This window comes from Xenopus tropicalis, chromosome 2 (genome assembly GCF_000004195.4).
Source record: "Xenopus tropicalis strain Nigerian chromosome 2, UCB_Xtro_10.0, whole genome shotgun sequence".
NCBI lineage: Eukaryota > Metazoa > Chordata > Amphibia > Anura > Pipidae > Xenopus > Xenopus tropicalis.
The window spans coordinates 65,839,235-65,862,183 of record NC_030678.2 but is presented as its reverse complement, the minus strand read 5'-3'; the positions used below and the strand labels follow the sequence as shown (position 1 = coordinate 65,862,183).

The following is a 22,949-nucleotide window of genomic DNA, read 5'->3' as shown; positions in this document are numbered from 1 at the left end:
TATTAGGAGAGCAATCTACTGTGGGATGTACTGTTTTGTTAAAGTCCCCACAGATTATCAGTAAACCAACAGGTTCTATCTTTGCTTTACCTTGTCTAGAAATTTTATTTGGGCTTGTTTTGGTGCATATATGTTAACTGTAGTGAAGGGAGCATTATTAATTTGCCAAATAAATATAATAAATCTACCCTCATTATCACAAATAAGTCTTTCTTGTTTGAAAGTCACTGTGTCTTTTACCAGCATCCATAACCCCGCATTTTTTTGCCTCTAAAGAAGCAAAGAGTACTGTTGGAAATTTGGCATGGGATCATCTAGGAGGCTTGTTTTTGTGTATATGTGTTTCTTGAATGCAAGCTATATCAGCTTCAGATTTAATTAATTCTGACCACATCATGGAGCGCTTGAACGGGCTATTCAAGCATTAAATGAGAGAACTTTAAATACCATGATCTGGTCTAGGTGGATGCTGTGAACCAAACCATCCTGGTAGATTTCCCCTTCTGCCGTTAATAAAAAAGATACCATTTAGTAAGTGAACATTTTGAAGATAAAAAATAATGGTAAATGTCATTGCTGCATACTCGTAAAAATCTGTGATCCCATTTGTAAGGCAAACTTTAGCCATATGTAAAAATAAATGAACTTTCAACTGGAGAAACAGTGAGAATGGAGAAAAGGTAATGTATATACAATTGTAATTAAGGTAAAAGAGAAAAAAAAACCCAGAAAATTGACTATTAGGTAAGCTCTAGATTTTAAGAGCGTGATTGAATTGGTACAGTTTATATTATCCAATTTAACCAATTTATAATATTTCAGCAAAATAGAGTTTGCACTCTCAGATACTATTAGTGATGGAAACTGAATGTAATTTCAGTGGTTAGTATTTGAGCTCGTCGTCCGCTTCATGTAGGCCCTTGTCGTTGGCTCCTTTGAGGTGTCACCATCCAGCTACTGTCCACTTGTCTTCTTCGTTTTGCTGGTCTAGCACTGGGGGATTCATTAGCATCAATTAGGTGCCAGGAGTGCAGTAAGGATAGGGCATCATCCACAGTTGAAGCCATATGCTGTACACCATTTTTTGCTATGATCAGCTTAACGGGATAGCCCCATTTATATGGGGTGTTAGTGCTGTGGAGAACTTTAGTAATTCCAGTGTTGCTACGGATAGGTCAGAGAATATTAAGATGCTTTTGTAGGGATCCGGTAATTGAGAGTTAACTTTAAAGAACTGCATAAGTGCTTCTTTTATGTGGAAGAAATGTATTCTCACTATAACATCTCTTGGTAATGAAGCCTTTTGGCTTAGGAATCCTGTGAATTCTGTCCAGTATTAGATCCTGGTCTGACAAATTAGGCAGACATGTTTTCATGAGTGTTTGGAAATATGAGCCTAGATGATCGGGGAGCACCTCTTCCGAGATACCTTAAGTTATTACAGGGTGATCTGTCCTCAAGATCTGCCATTTTTGCTCTTAAGATAGCCACCTCCTCCTCTAGTGCCTCATTAGCATCTATTAAGTCATTTTGTGATTTGGCAAATTCCCCCAACTTATTTTCAATATGACTAGTGCGCTCACCTATTTGTAGTATCATACTCTGGAACTCATTCATTTGTTTAATCATTTGTTTAAAGGAACAGTAACACTAAAAAATGAAAGAGCTTTAAAGTAATAAATATATAATGCAACTGTTGCCCTGCACTGGTAAAACTGGTGTGTTTGCTACAGTAACACTACTATAATTTATATAATAAGCTGCTGTGTAGCCACAGGGGCAGCCATTCAATCTGGAAAAAAGGAGAAAAGGCACAGGTTATATAGCAGATAACAGATAAGTTCTGTAGAATATAATGGGGCTTTATCTGTTATCTGCTATGTGCCTGTGCCTTTTCTCCTTTGAATGCATGCACCTGGGATGTAAAAATATGCAAGCCCGGTATACCCTAAATGGGACTGCACTAGGCAAATCCATAATGGAGAAGGACATTGGAGTCCTTGTAGATAATAAACTTGGCTGTAGCAAGCAATGCCAGGCAGCAGCTGCAAGGGCAAACAAGGTTTTGAGCTGTATTAAAAGGGGTATAGATTCACGGAAGGAGGGGGTTATTCTTCCCTTTTACAGAGGGCTGGTAAGGCCCCATCTAGAATATGCTGTTCAGTTTTGGTCTCCAGTGCTCAAACGGGACATTATTGAGTTAGAGAGGGTCCAGAGAAGGGCAACTAAGCTGGCAAAGGGTATGGAAAGTCTCAGTTATGAAGAAAGACTGGCCAAGTTGGGTCTGTTTACACTGGAGAAGAGGCGCTTAAGAGGTGACATGATAACTATGTATAAATATATAAAGGGATCATATAATAACCTTTCTAATGTTTTATTTACCAGTAGGTCCTTCCAACGGACACGAGGGCACCCACTTCGTTTAGAAGCAGGGAGGTTCCATTTAAACATTCGGAAAGGATTTTTTACAGTGAGAGCTGTGAAGTTCTGGAATTCCCTCCCCGAATCAGTCGTACTGGCTGATACATTATATAGCTTTAAGAAGGGGCTGGATGGATTCTTAGCAAGTGAGGGAATACAGGGTTATGGGAGATAGCTCTTAGTACTAGTTGATCCAGGGACTGGTCCGATTGCCATCTTGGAGTCAGGAAGGAATTTTTTCCCCTCTGAGGCAAATTATAGAGGCTTCAGATGGGGTTTTTTGCCTTCCTCTGGATCAACTAGTAGTTAGGCAGGTTATATATAGGCATTATGGTTGAACTTGATGGACGTATGTCTTTTTTCAACCCAACTTACTATGTTACTATGTTACTATGAATGGCTGCCTCCATGGCTACATAGCAGCTTATTTATATAAATTATAGTAGACTTTCTGAAGTAAACACACAACTTTTACCAGTGCAGGGCAGCAGCACATTATATTTTAGATACTTTTATACATATATTCTCGGTAAGTGGGGCTTCTGGTATTAGTGGGTCTGCCGGTCCTTGGGATTCAGTGTATAGCGGAGTAGCCTGAGGGGACGTATCTCTAGAGCGCAGGAGATCATGTGCGGGTGCAGCGCCATCTTTGTTTTGCAGAGACCTACTCTCTGCTGCTGGAAAAACATTTTTACTTGTTTTCCTCATCTGCTTACTTTTGTTCGCTGGTTACATTATTGCAGGTGGTTATATTCTGAGTTCCCACCTCTCTGTGCCACTTTTTCGATCCTGAGAGTACGGACCTCTTTAGCTGTGCGTCCTACTGCATAGGCATCCCCAATATGCACTATTTTTATTTGGGTGCCCCTGTACGCAACATAGTTTGGTAAATCTATGCATATAGGGCATAAAACTGTTCAGTAGACCCCTGGTGTTTATATTTAGGAAGTTTTATGTTGATACATTGCAAAATGTGGGGGTACAAAATGGGGTAAAATGCAAGCTTTGTGACGATTTTCAGAATGTCATGAAAACTGTTCTGTTTAGTATAGGTGAAAATTCATATGCACTATTTTTATTTGGGTGCCTCTGTACGCCACATAGTTTGGTAAATATATGCATACTGGGCATAAAACTGTTCATTAGACCCCTGGAGTTAATATTTAGGTTGATATGTTATGAAATGTGGGGTACATAATGGGGCAAAATGCAAGATTTTATTAAATTTCGGAAAATTTCACAAAAGCGTTATGTTTAACTTGCTTTGAAGTAGAAAGATGTATTTACCCATTTTTGTTTTGTCAGAATGTGTACTTTCGGAAAATGTATGGTTTTCTAGGGTCTCCATACTGTTAGGGGGTCTCCATACTGCTAATGCACATGCCGGTAGCTTAAATTGCAGCGTAGGTACTTTGTATGCACTAACTTCCTTTTGGGGTCTCTAAATATCAGATACTTTAGTGATCCTATGCACAATGAGCATCAAACTGTTCAGTGGATCCTTGGCTTTCATATTTAGGATGTGTTTTTTTGGTACATAATGTTATATGGGAGATAAGGTGCTTGGAAGTGGAAGGTTTGATAGGATTTTAAGGTATTTCATCAAAACCACCAATTTTGGGAAAGCGTTTCGAAAGACATGGGTGACCATTTTAAATTCACCCAAATGTGTACTTTCCAAAAATATATGGTTTTGGGGGGAATGGGTCAATGTATTTTTTTGTGTTTTCACCCCACATAAATGCAGTAAATTTGTTGAATTTTCAGTAGCTAATATATTATTGAAATTGCAGGCAGGTAGTTGCTCACAAAAGTCAATCACAGATCCTTTAAAAAGGAAATGATTAATTGAATATATTAAAATTGCCACTTAAATTAAAGTGCACTTAAATATGGAGTGTGAGGGTTGTGTGAACAGAAACCAAGTCTGGGGATACTGAGCAGAGTACTTCATTTATTGCCCAGTGGTCGACAAACGCAGTTAACCAACCGGTAATGGTAAGAGGTTTTTTAGGAACCCTTCAGGTTCGATGACAAATAATTTTTTGTCATACCCCATGTTGCGTACCTGGTGATAAAACTAGATGCCAGAGTACACCACTGTGGAGCAGGGTCTGTGTAAAGGTATCTCTCCATCTGTTGGAAACGGAAAGTGTGCACTTGGGACCTTATGCACACCCCTCTCTCAAGGGGAGGCTTGAGACATCCGCAGATATCCAGTGCTTTCTCATCCAGAGAAAGGCCCGTAACCTTCTCTGGATCTTAGCAATGAATTCTTGAATTGGGCTAAGGCATACCAGCTGTACCAGAGCTGAGAGGCCACACGCTGGTTGATCACCAATGCCCTCCCCCTCAAAGAAAGCACTCTAGCAAGACCCTTCCATTTTCCAAGACGGATGAGGACATGCTCCTCAAGTTAACTGAAATTCAGTGAGACAGGGTACTCCTCAGCTGACAGGCAGACTCCTAAATATTTGATGACCTTGGTCTTCCATGGGATGTCTTGAAAAGCAGGAGGCAGATTGTCTACTTCTAGAAGACCTTCTTGGCCTGAGCTTTTGGACCAGATGATCCGAGCAGATGAGACACTCTTGTGTCCGCTCAAGATCAGATAGGTCTTGGGCCATGAGGATTACATCATCTGCATAAGCTAAAAGAACCACTTTCATATCTGGTTCTTTGATCACCAGCCCTGTAAGTCTTTTCCTTTGGAGACACAACAAAGGTTCAATGGCCAGTGCATACAGTTGTCCTGACATGGAACATCCTTGCCAAACTCTTCGTCCAAAGGTCAGAGGTGCAGTTAAAGACCAAATGATTTTTACCAGACACTCTGCAGAGGTGTACAGCGTTTTCAGGTAGCCTAGAAAATGTGTACCAAAGCCATAGACTTGCAGAGTCAAAGTCATTAGACAGTGTAGGACTCACGTACAATGAGGGGCCTTGACGTGGCACGTGAGCTTACATATTTTGACTAAAGTGTGGTACTAACACCTCATTTTTTGTAAACATTATTTTTAAAGGCAAACTAAGCGCTGGTAATCTTTCTTTCTTTTTGTGTATAGACTTGCAGAGTACCTAGGAGTTATTGGTGATCTACCCTGTCAAATGCCTTCTCTTGATCTGGTAGGATGTAGGCATTGTTCACCTAAAACTCTTGTGTCAAGAGTATACCAGAGATTGAGGCAATGAATGAGCAGGTGGTTGATCTTGAGCAAAAGCTGATAGGATGTGAAGACCAAAACCTGCATGAAGTCCATGTGAGGTGGTTAAAAAGACCCTACCCTTCCACTCTATATTCCAGTTTGCTTCAAGCTCTGGAGTGTTATTGGTCTCTTGAAGAAAACTTACAGAGTATCTTCCTTCGTGAAAAAAGGAGAGTACCTGAAACATGCGGAAAGACTCCCGACAGCCATTTGTATTAAGTGTGTTTATACTCAAGGCCATTACTGTGTATTAGAAAGTGCTGTAATGATACAGAGATATTCTTCTGTGCCATAGTTCTTGGCATCTTTTATGACCCCATTATAATGTCTCACAGAATGGATTATTAAAGGAAAGTCATGCCAATTCTCCAAGGCCATATGCAGTTTCTTCTCCAATTTTACACCAAGGTTGCTCTCAAGAAACCTTTTTAGTTCCTCAGCAGGGACGAGAGGGGCAGAAGAATTTGCCACAACTGTTTCATCCTCTTCTGCAATGTTATCCTCATCCCTGGACTCTTCCTGGCTGAGGGATTGATAATGTTTCTCCTCCACTTGAGCTTGCAGTAGGAACAGAAGCACCCTTCATTTGGAGATCCTGCAATGGTTCAGGTGCTCTTTTGATTTCACCTGTAACACCTTCAAAGGTGACTGGGGCAGCAAATAGAATCAGCTCCTCAACAACAGGGGGAGCTTTAGAGGCTTGATAGTCAGCCTCTGCCCTTTCTACTGCCTCCTAATCACTCCGGATGGCAATAACATTGGGGTCAGTGGAAGGTAAGGGAGGAGAGACCTCCACATGGACAGCAGACTTCACAGGGCTGTTTTTTTCAGAGTCTGCCATGCTATCCTCCATTTCCACTACTCCAGTCCCACCATCCCCCCATACAGTCTTATCTGCAGATTCCAGTATGGGGGTTATCCCAATATTTACCCCTCCAAGATTGGAATACCCTGAGGCACTGAAAACTGAGTATGGTTGCAGTCCCCAAAACTCAGCACCTTAGGAACATTGACTACCGAATCTGCAGGTGTTTCACTGGGCGACCCTTTATACTCCATGTGCAGAACCTCTAAATGTGTTGGAGGCAGGTGCTGCACCCCTGACTCTGTAGAGAGACACACGTTCCCCTATTCTAGGCTCTCCAGACCATTAACCTCATTATTTCGTACTGAATCTGGAGTTGAGAATGTATGGTCTGGCACTGGTTGACTGAGTCTAAAAAAGATGGGTTAGACAATGTCACTACATGAGGGCCAGATGTTTCCCTGCTCTTTTTGCCCTTGGATGTGGGTGCTACATCATTGACTACTGATGCCCATTCCTTAGGTACCAGGTGGTTGGACTTAAATTTCCTGTTCTTTTGCTTGTCACCTAAAGAGGAAGGTCCACTGACTGCTCCTACCCCAGTAGATGTTACAATCTTGAGTGCCCCCACACCCACAGGGGTAGGTTGATGTGTTGCAGGAACAGCTGTGCCATTGGGGGATGTGGTGAAATTCTTCCCCCTCTTCTCCTTTGCTGCAGTTGTAAGGAAGGCTGCAGACTTTTCAGTGAAGAAGAGGGAAGTTTGGAAGCTGTGGAGTCCTTCAAGTTCTCCATTTTAAAGAGCCTGCTGAGATATTCCTAGCAGGGCAAGCTGTTGCACATGAGGTGCCAGGGGTGCAAGTATTGACTGTGGTCTTAATTTGCATTTTGGGGCAACTCTGGCGAGTGTGCCCCATCCCCTTGCAAAGGAAACACCTCACTTCCTCTGTGTTGTAAAATAATTTTTACAACACCCTCTCAAACAGAACCCCCGAAAGACCCCTCAATACTAACTTGACCCCGAGGTAGGAAGCAGTTGCATCTGCCGTTTAAAAGGAGGGCATGTTTCAGTCTGCTCTCTTTGCAAAAATATTTTATTTTAATTCCCCAAGGGCTTGCAGGTGGGGGTGCAATATGGGGTCTTGTAGGAAAGGGGGCACATTAGACAAGACTACCCTAGTGCCTAACCATTCAAGGGGTTCTACAGGGACATAACTCCAACCATTGTGATACCCCTCTACACCAAAGTATGCACTGCAGATAGTGTAAAGATTATTGTTTTCCCATACATTTTGCTGGCTGCCACTATTGCATGAGGGGCCCACCACTTCAGCTACAGCTTTTATATAAGCCTCTATGCCATGAGCTCCTAACATTAGACATTGGGCCCCATGTTTCCCTGTAAGCTGCTCTGCCCCAGCGGTGACTTGGCTTGGGCTGCTGCCAGCAGCTACTGCCTGTGCAAATGTTTTAGCAGGGGTCACATTGGCTGAAGCAGCAGATGTAGAAACACTGGGCTTTTTGACACAGGCTCTGACTTGGTGCTTTGCTACAGAGCTTAAATCAGTTGAATTTTTGTCCACAAAATAAAAGGTTTCTGGTATAAATCCCTAAATCATGAAAAATATAAATTTTTCTTTTTTTTTTTGTAGTTTGAGCTCTGAATCTTGTTCAAGAAGTGGAAATACACAAAAACTCAAGCAGATTTGGAAAGGTTCTCATGAAAAAAACAATATATAGTTTGCCTACCTAAACTTAACCCCCACCCAGTAAATGCCCCAAAAATAAGAAAGCACTGAATGTTTACAAAACGTCTGGCACTGGGGGGAACCGAAATGTGAAATTCTGCTGCCACTTAAAGGGTTAGGAGGGGCTTGGATCATTCTTGAACAAGCATAGTAGCCTATAAGGCTATTGTGATAATAAAATCTACAGTTAGTATTGATGTTGGTACTGTATATACAGGGCCGGAATTTCTGAATAGGGCGCCCCAAGGCCGTTCCTTTTGCCGCCCGCACACCTCGCATGTGCACCAACCCCACCCCCCTACCACTACTTAACTCATATGGAACAGTGGGGAGAGGACGCGCTACAGTTTCTGCCCGTCCACTCCCCATTTCTCTGTATGCTGCCAAAATATTGTGGTGCAGCTGGTCAGGCATGCCACACCTAAATTTCTGCCACCTTAGTCTGAAGGTGAGGGTATATATATATAAGATTTAGTCAATGCCAAACAAAACGGTTTGAATTTATATTTGCAATAGTAAATTGCAGTGATCATTGTGGATCAATCAAACTGATTGTGGCACATCTCTTTCTAATGCTGCCTAAGTCTATGGGCAATCGGTCTGGTGATCAGCTTTTCTCACAGAGAAAAGTAGATGCACTACTATCCCTTCCTACATGTAGCTCCACTGATTGGCATGGTCTTAGCCTGTGTGCAGCTACACTGAGCGGGTTTTAGCACAAAAATACATTCTTTTGTGGTTTTTGGCCAAAATCTGCTCAGTGTAGCTGCACACAGGTCAGCTTCATGCCTGTCTTTGCAACTGCAAAAAAGAGGAGTGAATAGGAAAGGATGTGCTTTCTTCAGCCTGCGTACAAAACACAGGATCATCCACCCTGTGAGCCCCTGTCCTAATACAGCAGACCTGAGCCACTCAACCCTCACTATACTTGCTCTTTAATGCTGGTATGTTAAGCAATTTGACAATGTAATTATCTGCAATAAATAACAATACTGAGTATGTAAATCTTGAGTTATGTAATATAATTTGCAACACACGCTAATTGTACATGGCAAAAGACCATACCTTTATCATCTGTGCGACATAGCTCTCTGGTCCAGTATAATCAGTCTTATTCTTCACTCTGACCAGCACTATAAAATAAAGATAATTCCAAATATTGTGCTCCTCCTTTATGTGCTCTTCGAAGGAGACTGTCTTATTGTCAAACTTATCTCTCTCCAATCCTAGAGGAATAAATCAAAATGATCAATGTTATATTAATACTACTAGTAGAAGTAGTGTTTCAAATTGTATTTAAACTATCTACCTACTTACCAGTCTGGCTTTTTTTTTGTAACTTATATTTTTATTGCATTTAGCAATGTTGATTATACAATAGATAATAATAGGAAATAAACACATTTGTAACAACAATGCAGTGCAAGACTGTAATAGAGTTATTAAGAGTATATGTAGACTCTCGTAAAACACATATTGAGGAGGTACATTTCAAGGGTATAGTAGAGTTTCCAGGGTGTCCAAATTTTAAGAAAGTGAGGGGTTCTATTGGTTAACCTAGCAATTACAACCTTAAATGCCTTATTTGTTTCCACTCTCCACTTAATTTCAGCTAAAGTAGGGGGAGATGGGGTTATCCAGCTTGCAGCTATTGAAATTCGGGTGGCTGTTAGGGCTCTGGCACACAGGGGAGATTAGTCGCCCGTGACAAAACTCCCTGTTCGCGGGCGACTAATCTCCCCGAGTTGCCATGACCCGCCATCCCGCCGGCGAACATGTTTCAGGAAATTTGCGCGAAATCGCGCCGCCGCGTCTGCCATCCCGCCGGCAACTTACATGTTGGCAGGCAGGCAGGGGTAGGCAACTCGGGGAGATTAGTCGCCCGCGAACAGGGAGTTTTGTCGCGGGCGACTAATCTCCCCCGTGTGCCAGAGCCCTTAAGACATTATTGATCACTGCTTGATACGATTTGCTAGTTTTTGGGAGTGGTTTACCTAACAAAAGAATTTATGTTGAGCGGTACAGGGTTTTGTAGTACCTTGCTTAATAGTCCTGAGATTTCTGACCATAGTGGAGATATCATTGGGCAGGACCAGAAAATGTGTGTAAGGGTGCGGATCTCTCCACAATTTCTCCAGCATGATGGAGAGTGGTTAGAGAACAGAGTATGCAATTTGGCTGGAGTATGGTACCAAAACATAAGAATCTTATAAATGTGTTCTTTTTGTCTTGAACAGGTTATAATTTTTTTGGCATTTCCCCAAATGAGAGACCAGTCTTCGAGTCCTATTTGTTCATATAGGAGTGTCTTATGGGCGAGCTGGCCTTAGGTTCAGAGAGGATTTGGTATATTTTGGAAATTAATCCCTTCTGTGGAAGGCCCCTTTTGGCAATTGACTCAAATGGGGTGAGAGTAGTCAGTTTAGCCTTGTCACTGTAAGGCTTAGCAAAGTGTCTCAGTTGAAGATAATCATAGGGGCACATTTACTAATCCACGAACGTCCGAAAGCGCCCGAAGGCGGTTTTTTCGTTATGATCGGTATTTTTGCGTTTTTTTCATTGCCGTCGAGATTGTTTCGTATTTTGCGTGACTTTTTCGTCGCCGTCGCGAAAAATTCGGTTTGGTTTTTCCGCCGTTTACAATTGCTCAATACAAAAAAATTGCGGCGGCGACCAAAAAATCAAGCAAAATATGATAAAGTCGAAACAATCGTGACGCCGACGAAAAAAAAATCGCAAAATTTTCATTTCCAATCCATTTTTTTCCCATTCGGGATTCGGATTCGAGGATTAGTAAATGTGCCCCATAGAGTTTCGAGGCATTCTGATTAGACTTTTGCTTAAGATCTTCGTATGTTTTAACCTCTTTAGTAAAAGGATTTAGTAAGTCAGCTACAGTCTGGATTCCTGAGTCTGAAAATTTACTAATAAAATGAGAATGCATTCCAGGCTGAAAGTCGGGGTTGCTTAAAAATAATGTTATAAGTGATTTAGTTGAAATGAAGTATGTTGAGTCGAGGATAAAAGAGTAGCCTTTTCCGTTGTACAGTGAGGAATTGCCCAGATGAGATGATTTAGGTGGCCTGTTTTCAGTTGGGCATTCTCAATATGTCCCTATATTGAATTGCATAGCCTGTTAGTCCATGCTAATAGTTCATGCGGTTAAAGTATTTTTAAGAATTCTATGTCTGCAATGACCCCATATTAAGTCATGGCATAAAGTTTGTAAGTGCTTAAGGATTTTGGAGGGGACTTATACAGGAAGATATAAGATGTCAGTAAAATAGTCCATTTTATAGCAGAAATTCTGCCAAACCAAGATAGGGAGTGTTTAGATCATTTTTGTAGTAGAGATTTAACCTGTTGCATTAAAGGGGTAAAGTTGTATCTAAATAGATCTGTATATATTGGCGTAATATGTGTCCCTATATAAGAGACCAATGCTGTTTGCCAGTTGTAATGGAAGGAATCCTGTAGATCAGGGATCCCCAACCTTTTATATCAGTGAGCCACATTTAAATGGAAAAAGTGTTGGGGAGCAACACAAGCATGACAAATGCTCCTGGGGGTGCAAATAAGAGCTATAATTGGCTTTTTGGTAGCCCCTATGTGGACTGGCAGCATACAGAAGGTTCGTTTTGGCATTGTAATTGGTTTTTATGCAGCCAAAACTCGTCTCCTTACCAGAAATTCAAAAATGAGCCCCTGCTTTGAGGCCACTGGGATCAACATCCAAGGAGTTGGGGAGCAACATGTTGCTCACGAGCCACTGGTTGGGGAACACTGCTGTAGATGTTGCAGTTGATGTTGTGGAATATATAGTGGTAATGCTTGTGTCTTGCTGACACTGACTTTATAGTTGGAGAGTTTGCTATAAGTATAAGCCAATGGCGAAATGCAGAAATTTTCGGCGAATTTATGCCTGGCGAAAAAATTCGCTCATCACTATTTGTCAGTGTCAGCAAGACATTGTCTGTGATAAGAGATATTTTATAGTTTGAATTTTGGAGGTTGATCCCTGAGATGTCTGGGGAGTTTCTAATTACTGCTGCGAGGGGTTCTATACTTAGTGCGTATAAGAGGGGGGATAAGGGGCAGCCCTGCCTGGTGCCATTGTGATGTGCTTGTAAGTATGGAGCTGAGATTGTAAAGTGTTATATTTACTACTGAGGGCTCGTTTCTGGGTAGTTGCCAAAGCTATAATTTGTCCCTTAATAATTGCCTTATGGGCTTCCCATAGGGTTGATAAAGATTGGACTGATCCCTCATTAAGCTGGAAGTAGTCTTTAAGAGCTTGTTCTATCTGCTGGAAAGTGTCAGGGTCATGTAGAATTGTTTCATTAAGACGCCAATGTGGGTCTCTGGGGGCAGTTTGGCTAGGTCAAGCGTCAAGGCTATAGGAGAGTGATCAGACCAGGTAATAGGGTGGATCTCAGTGGTGAAAGGTAGCTGAAAACATGGATGAGAGACAAAAAAAAATAGTGTGTCTTGTAGACAGGTGAGTAAAAAGTGTATTGGCTAGAGTTTGGGTGATTAACCAGGTTGGCTTTTTTACCAGACTAGAAGTATGGATTTCATTCTTGCACAACAGCCTTTAGGGTCATGGCACTGAAGCACTCTTTTAATAGTGGATGTTTATATTTTGGTACCTAATGCCAGTCCCTTTTTGTTGTCTCCTACCTGAATGATGCATTATCTGTATGGTCGCAATATTTTTATTTTGACATTTTCATATAATTGTTTCTACAGATCCTCATGGGACTCTCAGCTTTTTGTAAATTGTTCCTAACAAGTAACTGGATTTGTGGAGGTCCAGATATTGTTCTTCAGGTCTTGGCTTAGTTTCTTCGATTTTTCCATGGTATCACAAGCACACAGTAACTGACTGTAAGGTAGATCCTTAAATACAGCCAAAGGTGCACATCCATTAAAAAATGAGGACAATCCCCCTTGGTGTATGTAAGAAATCAGCTATATGGCACATAAAAATTGAGTTTCAAGTTATACATATTTTGTACGGAAACACTTGGTCATCTATATTAACTGCATTTTCATGCATATATAAAAAAAATACATTTTGATACTTCTTAATATATTCTCTATTGTATAGAAATACAAAATGTTTCCATTGTTTTAGGTACATTAAATCCTATATTCTATTACAGAAGTAGAAAAATTCAGACATATTTAGAAAGTATGGAAGAGCACTGGGGGCACCAAAAAAAAAAATCCGGTGAATTATGACTTTTAAAAGTAATATTTATAGTTACATAGTTACATAGTTACATAGGGTTGAAAAAAGACCAGTGTCCATCAAGTTCAACCCATCCAAGTAAACCCAGCAGACCTAACCCACACCTACCAATCTATACACTCACATACATAAACTATAATTACAACCACTAGTCCTAACTGTAGATATTAGTATCACAATAGCCTTGGATATTCTGATTGATCAAGAACTCATCCAGGCCCCTCTTAAAGGCATTAACAGAATCTGCCATTACCACATCACTAGGAAGGGCATTCCACAACCTCACTGCCCTCACCGTGAAAAACCACCTACGCTGCTTCAAATGGAAGCTCCGTTCCTCTAATCTAAAGGGGTGACCTCTGGTGCGTTGAATGTTTTTATGGGAAAAAAGAACATCCCCCAACTGCCTATAATCCCCTCTAATGTACTTGTACAGAGTAATCATGTCCCCTCCCAAGCGCCTCTTTTCCAGAGAAAACAACCTCAACCTCGACAGTCTCACCTCATAGTTTAAATCTTCCATCCCCTTAACCAGTTTAGTTGCACGTCTCTGCACTTTCTCCAGCTCATTAATATCCCTCTTAAGGACTGGAGCCCAAAACTGCACCGCATACTCAAGGTGAGGCCTTACCAGGGACCTATAAAGGGGCAAAATTATGTTCTGATCCCTTGAGTCAATGCCCTTTTTTATACAAGACAGCACTTTATTTGCTTTAGTAGCCACAGAATGACACTGCCTGGAATTAGACAACTTGTTATCTACAAAAAACCCTAGATCTTTCTCCATTAAGGATACCCCCAACACACTACCATTCAGTAGATAGTTTGCGTTTATATTATTTCTACCAAAGTGCATAACTTTGCACTTATCAACATTGAACCTCATTTTCCAGTTAGCTGCCCAGTTATCTAATTTTGTCAAATCGCTCTGCAAAGCGGCAGCATCCTGCATGGAACTTATAGTTTTGCACAATTTTGACCCCTGCGGTACTCCACTAACCACACTGGTCCAATTAGAAAATGTTCCATTTACAACCACTCTTTGTACTCTATCCTTCAGCCAGTTCTCTATCCAATTACAAATATTATGTTCTAGGCCAATATTCCTTAATTTGATCATTAACCTTCTGTGAGGTACTGTATCAAACGCTTTAGCAAAGTCCAAGTAGATGACATCAACTGCCATTCCAGCATCAAGGTTCCTACTCACCTCCTCATAAAAGGCGACTAAATTAGTCTGGCAAGATCTGTTACGCATAAAACCATGCTGGCACAAACTAATAGTATTGTGAACTGCAATGTATTCAAGTACCCTATCCCTTATTACCCCTTCCAAAAGTTTTCCTACTACTGATGTCAGACTAACAGGCCTATAGTTTTCAGGCTGAGAACGGGATCCCTTTTTAAATAATGGCACCACATTAGCAATCCGCCAGTCTCTCGGCACCATGCCAGACCTCAATGAATCCTGAAAAATTAAGTGAAGAGGTTTGGCAATCACAGCGCTCAGCTCATTTAATACCCTGGAATGAATCCCATCCGGCCCTGGACCTTTGTTTACCTTTACATGTTCAACTCTCTTTTGAATTTCCTCCCGAGTGACCCATGCGTCAGTAGCTAAATTACTAGAACTGGGCATATTACAAGGGAAGCCTTCATTATCTGGCTCCTCAGATGTATAGACAAATGAAAAATAAGAGTTCAAAATTTCAGCTTTTTCCCCGTTCTCATCAACCAACTTACCCCCCCCCGTGATAATAAAGTTCCCACCCCTTCTTGCTTCATTTTTTTACTATTCACATAATTAAAAAATAATTTTGGATTCTTTTTACTCCTAGCTGCAATATCCCTTTCCATTTCTATTTTAGCTTGCTTGATAGCTTTTCTGCATGCTTTATTTGCTTCCTTGTATCTGATGAAAGTTACCGCTGTCCCAGCTAACTTGAATGCCCTAAAAGCACGTTTTTTCTTACCATCCTCGACAATAACACTTTTATTCAGCCATAAAGGTTTTGCTTTGCAATGCCTCTCCTTGCTTACAAGGGGGATATACTGTTGTGTATACCTACAAAGCAATGTTTTAAAGATGTTCCATTTTCCTTCTGTGTCTAACCCTATGAAAAGCCTTTCCCAGTTGACACATTGCAGAGATGCCCTTATACTGGCAAAGTCTGCACATCTAAAATTGAGCATTTTAGTTACTCCCTTATAGTGCTGTCTCTGCAGCATTATCTCAAAGGAGACCATGTTGTGATCACTGTGATAATTATGACTTTTAGACTCACCATTATGACTTTAAAAAATTATTTAAAGTCATAATTATGACTTATATTACTATTACTAAAAGCGTGTTATTGATCCTTTGCCTGTTAACTCGACTGTAACCCTTGCTGCCTGCCTCGACCCAGACCTGTTTTGACTACTCCTTTGCCTACTCCCCGGTACTTCGCTATTCGGCCTTCCAGCCTCTCTCCACTGCTGCGCTTCCTCTCTCATCTTCAGGTTAAGCCTCCAGCCTAGTGTGAGGTGCTTGTGGGTAACATTCTCGTCGGACCAGCTTGGCTTGACATTTTGAGATTAAAAGTCATAATTATGACTTTTAAAAGTCATAATTCACCAAAATGTTATTTTGTTGGTGGCCCTAGTGCTCTTCCATAAGAAAGCCTAGGTTGTACTGAAAATAAAAGAGCACCAAATGTATAAAATCAGCTGGTAATTTATAAGAAAGAAGTATTTTTGTAAACTGGTAGCAGATGAAAGTATAACTTCAGAAAAATGAAGGCAGACATGTGAATAAGTGATGTCTATAATAAGTTGGCTAGCATTTAAAATATAATCCATCTCAGAAGGAGGTCCCATGATGCAGTACTCAACAAATATGTCTATTAGCTGCTCTGGTCTACCTGGGATACAAGGTGCAAATAAATCACAAACATCAAATAGAATGTACTGGAGAGCTCATGTTTGTGTAAATAAGTGTTTGACATTATCTAGAGATGCATACCACTACATGTTTTGGACCACATGGGTCCTTCCTCTGATACAGTTGTTTAACTGAAGAGGCCATAATGGCACAGGCAGATGTGCAACAGCACAACAACCAAATGACTATGTCTACCAAGTCTGCGAAGACTTGGCAATCTCAACAATGCAAAAAAGAAGGGCATCAGACCACTCACCACAGCCCTGAGGCAAAGGAAAATCATGTACCGATGGGGTAAAAAGTAACCAAAACAACATTAAATATCTGTAAAAAGGTACAGGATTACTCTATTGTGAGTAGTGGGTATTATGATGCAAGACCTTTTCAACCTCCAAACAATCACTGGGCCCTACTTCCTCCTCAACACAGACATAGATCACTACGAATTGGCAAACTGCCCTGTACAACGAAAGCTCCACTGACTATCATCAAAACTTCATGAGAAAGTCATGCTTATCAGCTGTAAGTCGAAAAAGCTGCAGTTTTTGCAACTTTTTTGTTGTTGCAAAAAAGCCAACAAAGAATCCAAAAACCTCTAAAATTTAAGGCAAAGAAAGATCTTCCAGGGAAGGGAAAGGACACCTGCCATTGACTTCTACATGATGTTTTGGATTTTTTTGTCACACAGTAAATTTCTGAAAAGTTGTGATTTTTTTTTCTGCGAGTTTTAAAGTTTAAAAATCCAAATCATAGGGGGAAAAAAAATCAGACTGTTAGTAAATTGCCCCCCCCCCCTTAGAGGGCTATTTATCAAAATTAGTATTTGTGTCATTTATGTATTTTTTTTCTTGAATAACCTTGAAATTTTTAAAAAAATTAAAATCCTTATTAAAAAATTTAGAATAAAAAAAGCAACTGAGTAAAAAAAATGGTTATACAAATTTGTATTTTGTTCATTTTTAACTGACAGTTTAATTTTAAAAGATATTTTAAAAGTACACTAATGGTAAAAAGATGCAGGTTGAGAGTATAGATCCATTAAATAATTCAAAATAATAATACAATAATAATAATACAGAAAAGCTAAATCAACTTTATCAGTTCTTTTCTTCAGTGTATACAGTAGAGGAGTCAATTTTCAATACCCACTTGAGAGATGGCATAGTTCAATCTAGTCAGTGGCTGACAGAGGAAATGGTACAAAATCTTTACTTAAAATTAATATAAAAAGGCACCAGGACCTGATGGAATACATCCTTTGGTACTTAGCAAGCTTAGATAAGTTCTAGCCAGGCCTCTTTTCTGATTTTCTAAAACTCACTTTCAACTTATTTGGTACTAATGTGTGTGGTTGCAGCACATCTGATATATTTTGATTTTGCCAAAGTGTATGATAAAATGTTGTATAAACAACTGCTTTCTGAATTGTTGATCTTGGTACAGGTATGGGATCCCTTATATGGAAACCCATTATCCAGAAAGTTCTGAATTATGGAAAGGCCATCTCCCACAGACTCCATTATAAGCAAATAATTCTAATTTTTAAAAATGATTTCCTTTTTCTCTGTAATAAAAAAAAGAGTACCTTGTACTTGATCGCATCTAAGATATAATTAAAGGAGAAGGAAAGGCTAATAAAGAGTTAATCTCAACCTTCAGTTGTCTCAATAGTGCCCTTAAGTCTCTCCATATTTCACCTGTTCAGATGATCAGAAGCCAAACAGGAAGAAAAAATGCTGAGCTGTATAAAGAAAGTTCCCATAATGCCTCACTCCTGCACCAAGACCAAGTGTACATGCTCAGTCAAACTATGAGTCAGCTTCCTGCTGATTGGCTCAGATCCACATGCCAATGGGGGGGGGGAGTGATTTCTTAGCATTCTTGAGGGAGGGGGGAGCAGGAGAGGGTGGCAGAGGAAAACAGACACAAGAAATCCTTTGACAGAGAAGTCAGTGCAGCTGTCAGGGAAACGCCACTCACAGATGCACCTGACACCGGGATGGGGTACAAGGGGATTACATTCAGTCACCTTTCACACAGGTTAGACTAACATCAAGCACCCCCAAACACACCACCGCCCCAAACAACTATTCACTGCCACCATCTATCCTTACCAGGCGATAGAAACCTAATTACACAAATATATCACACAAGCTTTCTTACTGTAGTGAGGGATAGTTCTACTACTTCCACACACACACCAGCAGCCACGGTTAATTTACATACACACTTTCCTACTGACAGTCCACTAGCTAATTATCATACACACAACCAAGCAGTTAATACACCTCTAGGCCTGAGCAGTCATACAAGGTACGTGGGAATCGATATAGAGCCAAAGGACAGAACTTATTAAATTTTATATTTAATATTACAAGGGTAAACAGTGCAATTAGAAAAAGATTTTACAAAAGAGAAAAATACATGCAAAACAGTAAATAAAATAAAAGGGAATAAAAACACAGAGAAAACCCTAAGTACATTACCGAGTGATCTGTTGTGTCCTCTGAGGCAAGAGTTTGAAAGTCCTGAGCCCATCTCCCAACATATTGGGACCTCAGAATGAGCTGTCAGTACCTGGGTGTGTACCCTTTTTATCCTTCCTGCTGGGCCCCTCCCTCATTACCGTATGCATGAGGGGGAAGTGCCCAGGAACTTGTCACATGACCCCCCCCTGTAGAGCTGTACTGTTGACATTTTTATTTTCCAGCTATCCTTAAATACTTATGGGTATTCACCAGAATTATAGAACCATGTGCATTATGTGGGAAATGGGATTCTCTTTATAGACACCAAACACACCAGGCCTAATGCATATTATTCTGGTTTTATCCGAATATTGGATGATCCCACGAGGGATCATCATAACACGGGAGTGTTTGGAGTCTGTGGGGAGCTCCAGCTACAAGCTAATGACTGGGCGCCATGATTTTTATCTTTAGTAAAAGATATTTATTCTATGGGCCTAAAGAAATATTAGCTAAGAATCTGCTAAGAAGAGACAGACCCCCACTGTAGCACAGGTATGATAATTTGGTTACCCTTGTTGATTTATTCTGGCTCTTCACACTTCACCAGCCAGCCCGACTTCAGTGTCATTTAGGCGGTATTTGTGAATTACCCCCTACAGTGAGGGGTTTCCTTCCAATGTGGATTCCACACAGACTTTCTAAATTGAAAATTTAGAAAGTCTTTGCATGTGGAGCCATACGCCTACAACATGACAGCAGCGTTTCTGTGAGTGCTTATGGCTGTATTTACATAGACCTTTCTGATAAAGCTTACTTAGTTTTTACCTTTCTTTCTCCTTTAATCCTTATTGGAAACAAAGCAAGTCTATTGAGTTTATTCAATATTTAAATTATTTTTAGCAGACTTAAGTTATGGAGATCTAAATTACGGAAAGATCCCTTATCCGGAAAACCCCAGGTCACAAGCATTTTGGATAACAGGTCCAGGTTCTGGCTTCACAGAAGATGGAGAGGATGTGGGACTGCATAAGGTGAATTCATAATGGAGGAGGATCTGGGGTACTTGTGGATAACAAACTTGGCTGTGGTAAGCAATGCCAGTCAAAAGATTCAAGGGCAAGCAAGGTATTGAGCTCTATATAAAAGTAGTATTAAAAAAGTTCTCTTAAATGTGGTATAAAAGTGGTGTAATTCTTTTCTTTACAAGGCACCAATGAGGCCCGGTCTAGAATATGCAGTGCTGTTTTGGTCTCCAGAGCTCAAATGACATATTATTGAATTATAAAAAGTCCAAGGAAGAGCATCTTAGCTGGTAAAGTGTATGGAAAGTCACAGTTATGAAGAAAGACTGTCCAAGTTGAGGTTGCTATTACGCTTTTAAGAGGAGATAAAAATAACTGTATAAATTTATAAGTGGACCATATAATAAACTCTCTTATGCTTTATTTACCAGTAGGTCCTTCCAGTGAACACATAGGCATCAATTTATATTAAAAGAAAGAAAGCTCCATCTTTTTATTAGAAAATGGTTTTTATAGTGATAGTACAGAAGATGGAATTCTGCCTAAAGTAGCTGTACTAGCAAATATCATATATATACTGTAGCTTCAAGAAGGAATTGGATGACTTTTTATCAAATGAGAAATTACAGGGTTACAAGGCACATTGGAGAGGCTTCAGATGGAGGGATTAGACAGGTTTCATTTAAACATACAAAGCTGAACTCACTGAACTTGTGTATCTTTGTTACTTGCACAAAGCATTTATATACATTTAATGGATTTATATAAATAAAATATATATTATGGTTCTTTTCTTACCACATATGAAGCAAGTAGTTTTGAGAACCTCTTCTTTCTTTTGCTTTTCACTCCTTAAATCTGCAAATGTGTCAATGATGACCCCAAATATTAGGTTCAAGACAATGATGATGACAATAAAGAAGAAGAGCAAATCATAAACTATGCGTGCTGGGAACAAAGTCTCCTGTGGGTAAGACAAATATTCAGTTTAGGTACTATATTTTGACTAAATTAAATTAGTATATTAGTGATGAGTGAATATTTTTGCCAGGCATGGATTTTTTCATGAAACTGCAAACAAATTCCCTGTGACAAACACTAGCTGAGAAAAAAGCCCATTGATTTTACTGTATTTGGAGTGAGAAAAGTCATGCGCGTAAAAAAGTTGCACATGTAAGAAAGAATTGTCTGACGTAAGAAAAATTTGTTGTGTGTAAAAAAATCTGTTGTCTAAAGAGTCGTGCTGTAGGAGTAAGAAAAAAACACCCATTGATTTAATGCATTTGAAGTGAGAAAAAACAATCACGCCTTAGGAAAAAAAATCACTCATCACTAATTAGTATACATTTCTTATTATGTCTATTAGGGCATGCAACAATGTTTGCTTTGTAAGTGACAGTTTTGTCACAGTAGTGTAAATATTGTTGTAGTACAGGGACAAAGTTACAACCTGAGGAGTCTCAAAGGGTCATTTAGAACTTCAAGATCAAGATAAAATGGACATTTATCTTGTGCATATCAACGCCATTTATAAAAACAATACTTCTGCTGAATAGTGCTCAATTGAGCCTACTGGCGCTAGGGAGCCCTGGAGCTGCCGTAACTCTGAACATGGCTGTAGTTCCAGGGATCCCATATTGGGCTGCAACAATAGGTGCATTAGGATTGCACCAGAAAAACCACATGCTAACAGCATGTTAACTATGTAAGCCAGAAAAACATTCCAAAAATTATAGCCACAATGTGCATATATTTGCAGAAAAAATCATGTCAATGGCATTAGATTAGATGCATGAATCACAACTATGGAAGATGCAAATTATTGCATGGCAACAAAAAAGCTGGAATTTACGGAAAACACATACTGTTCAATATTGACAATGGATCCTTTTTATTGCTTTTTCTATTGCCACTGCCATATTTAATAGGCTTTTAGAAGTTACTTTGGAGTTTTATAATAACCTCATGAGCAGATTGACCTTACGAATTTTTTGAATTTGTGTTTTGAATTTTGCGTGCCCATAGTTTGTGATTGTAAGGTTTTTTGCGATGACAGGACTTTTTTTTCTGAGCACAAGAATAAAAGGAGAACTAAACCCTAAAGATGAATATGGCTAGAAATGCCATATTTTATATACTAAACTGGCTGCACTAGCTTACAGTTTCAGTATCTCTATAGTAGTAATGATATAGGTCAGTGCTGTCCAACTTCTGTGGTACCGAGGGACGGAATTTTTCTGGCCTACATGGTGGAGGGCCGATAATGGAAGCCAGTTTTGACCACTCCCCCTTTTTAAACCACACCCACTTGAAACCACACCGTGTTATCACATAACCATTCCCATATAAATTATGGTAGTACAGCAAAAACCTGCCATACTCTGCCTTCCTTACCCTGCCTGTGTGTGCCATATACAGGCACACAGGCAGTATACAGTGACAAAATGCTGCCACAGCTCTTACAGTCTGCACAATAACTATATATATATATATATATATATATATATAAATATATATATATATATATAAAACTTTTTAATTGCAGTACCACCTCAGTATATGTTCTTTTTATAGTGGGCAGGGTTTATTTGTGGGTTTCTACTGCTCATACAGTCTGTCTGAGGTGTGAACAGGTGAACAATGTGGGTGATTACAGCCTGAGCCTAAGGTGTGAGCAATGCAGGGGGTGAACAATGTAGGGATTAAAAGGTGTGAACGACAAAGGGGATTACATATTTAAATAATACAGGGGAATTACAGCCTGAATCTGAGGTGTAAACCATGCAGGGGGACAGTTAATCACAGTACTGATACAATTTAAAGCTTACACAAGCCATCAAAGCAGCCAAACAGGTGGGGAGCCACACAGAGGGCCGCCAGTTGGACAGCACTGATATAGGTCTTTACAGTTGTCACAGGAGCTCCTCATCTTGCATTGTGTTAGACCTGTCCAGGACAGTGCACATGTTCAGAGTGCTCTGAGCAGCTATTGGGAAGCTAAGCTTAGGGGTTGTCACAGATCATGAAGCAGAAAATGAGGCTGTCCTATAATATAAACTGATGCTACAGTTCTGATTTATTAAAGGAACAGTAACACCA

The 22,949-nt window shown here is 40.0% G+C and overlaps 1 protein-coding gene across 1 annotated transcript in view; it reads right to left on the bottom strand.

Moving 5' to 3' along the window:
* itpr3 (inositol 1,4,5-trisphosphate receptor, type 3) overlaps positions 1-22,949 on the bottom strand; it is a 350,279-nt gene that overhangs the window by 7,698 nt on the left and 319,632 nt on the right. Inside the window, exons 55-56 of the mRNA XM_018091571.2 lie at positions 20,649-20,814; positions 9,246-9,406 (exon numbers count right to left, since the gene is read on the bottom strand). Of these exons, the coding sequence (XP_017947060.1) occupies positions 9,246-9,406; positions 20,649-20,814 (327 nt within the window). The remainder of the gene's footprint in view (positions 1-9,245; positions 9,407-20,648; positions 20,815-22,949) is intronic.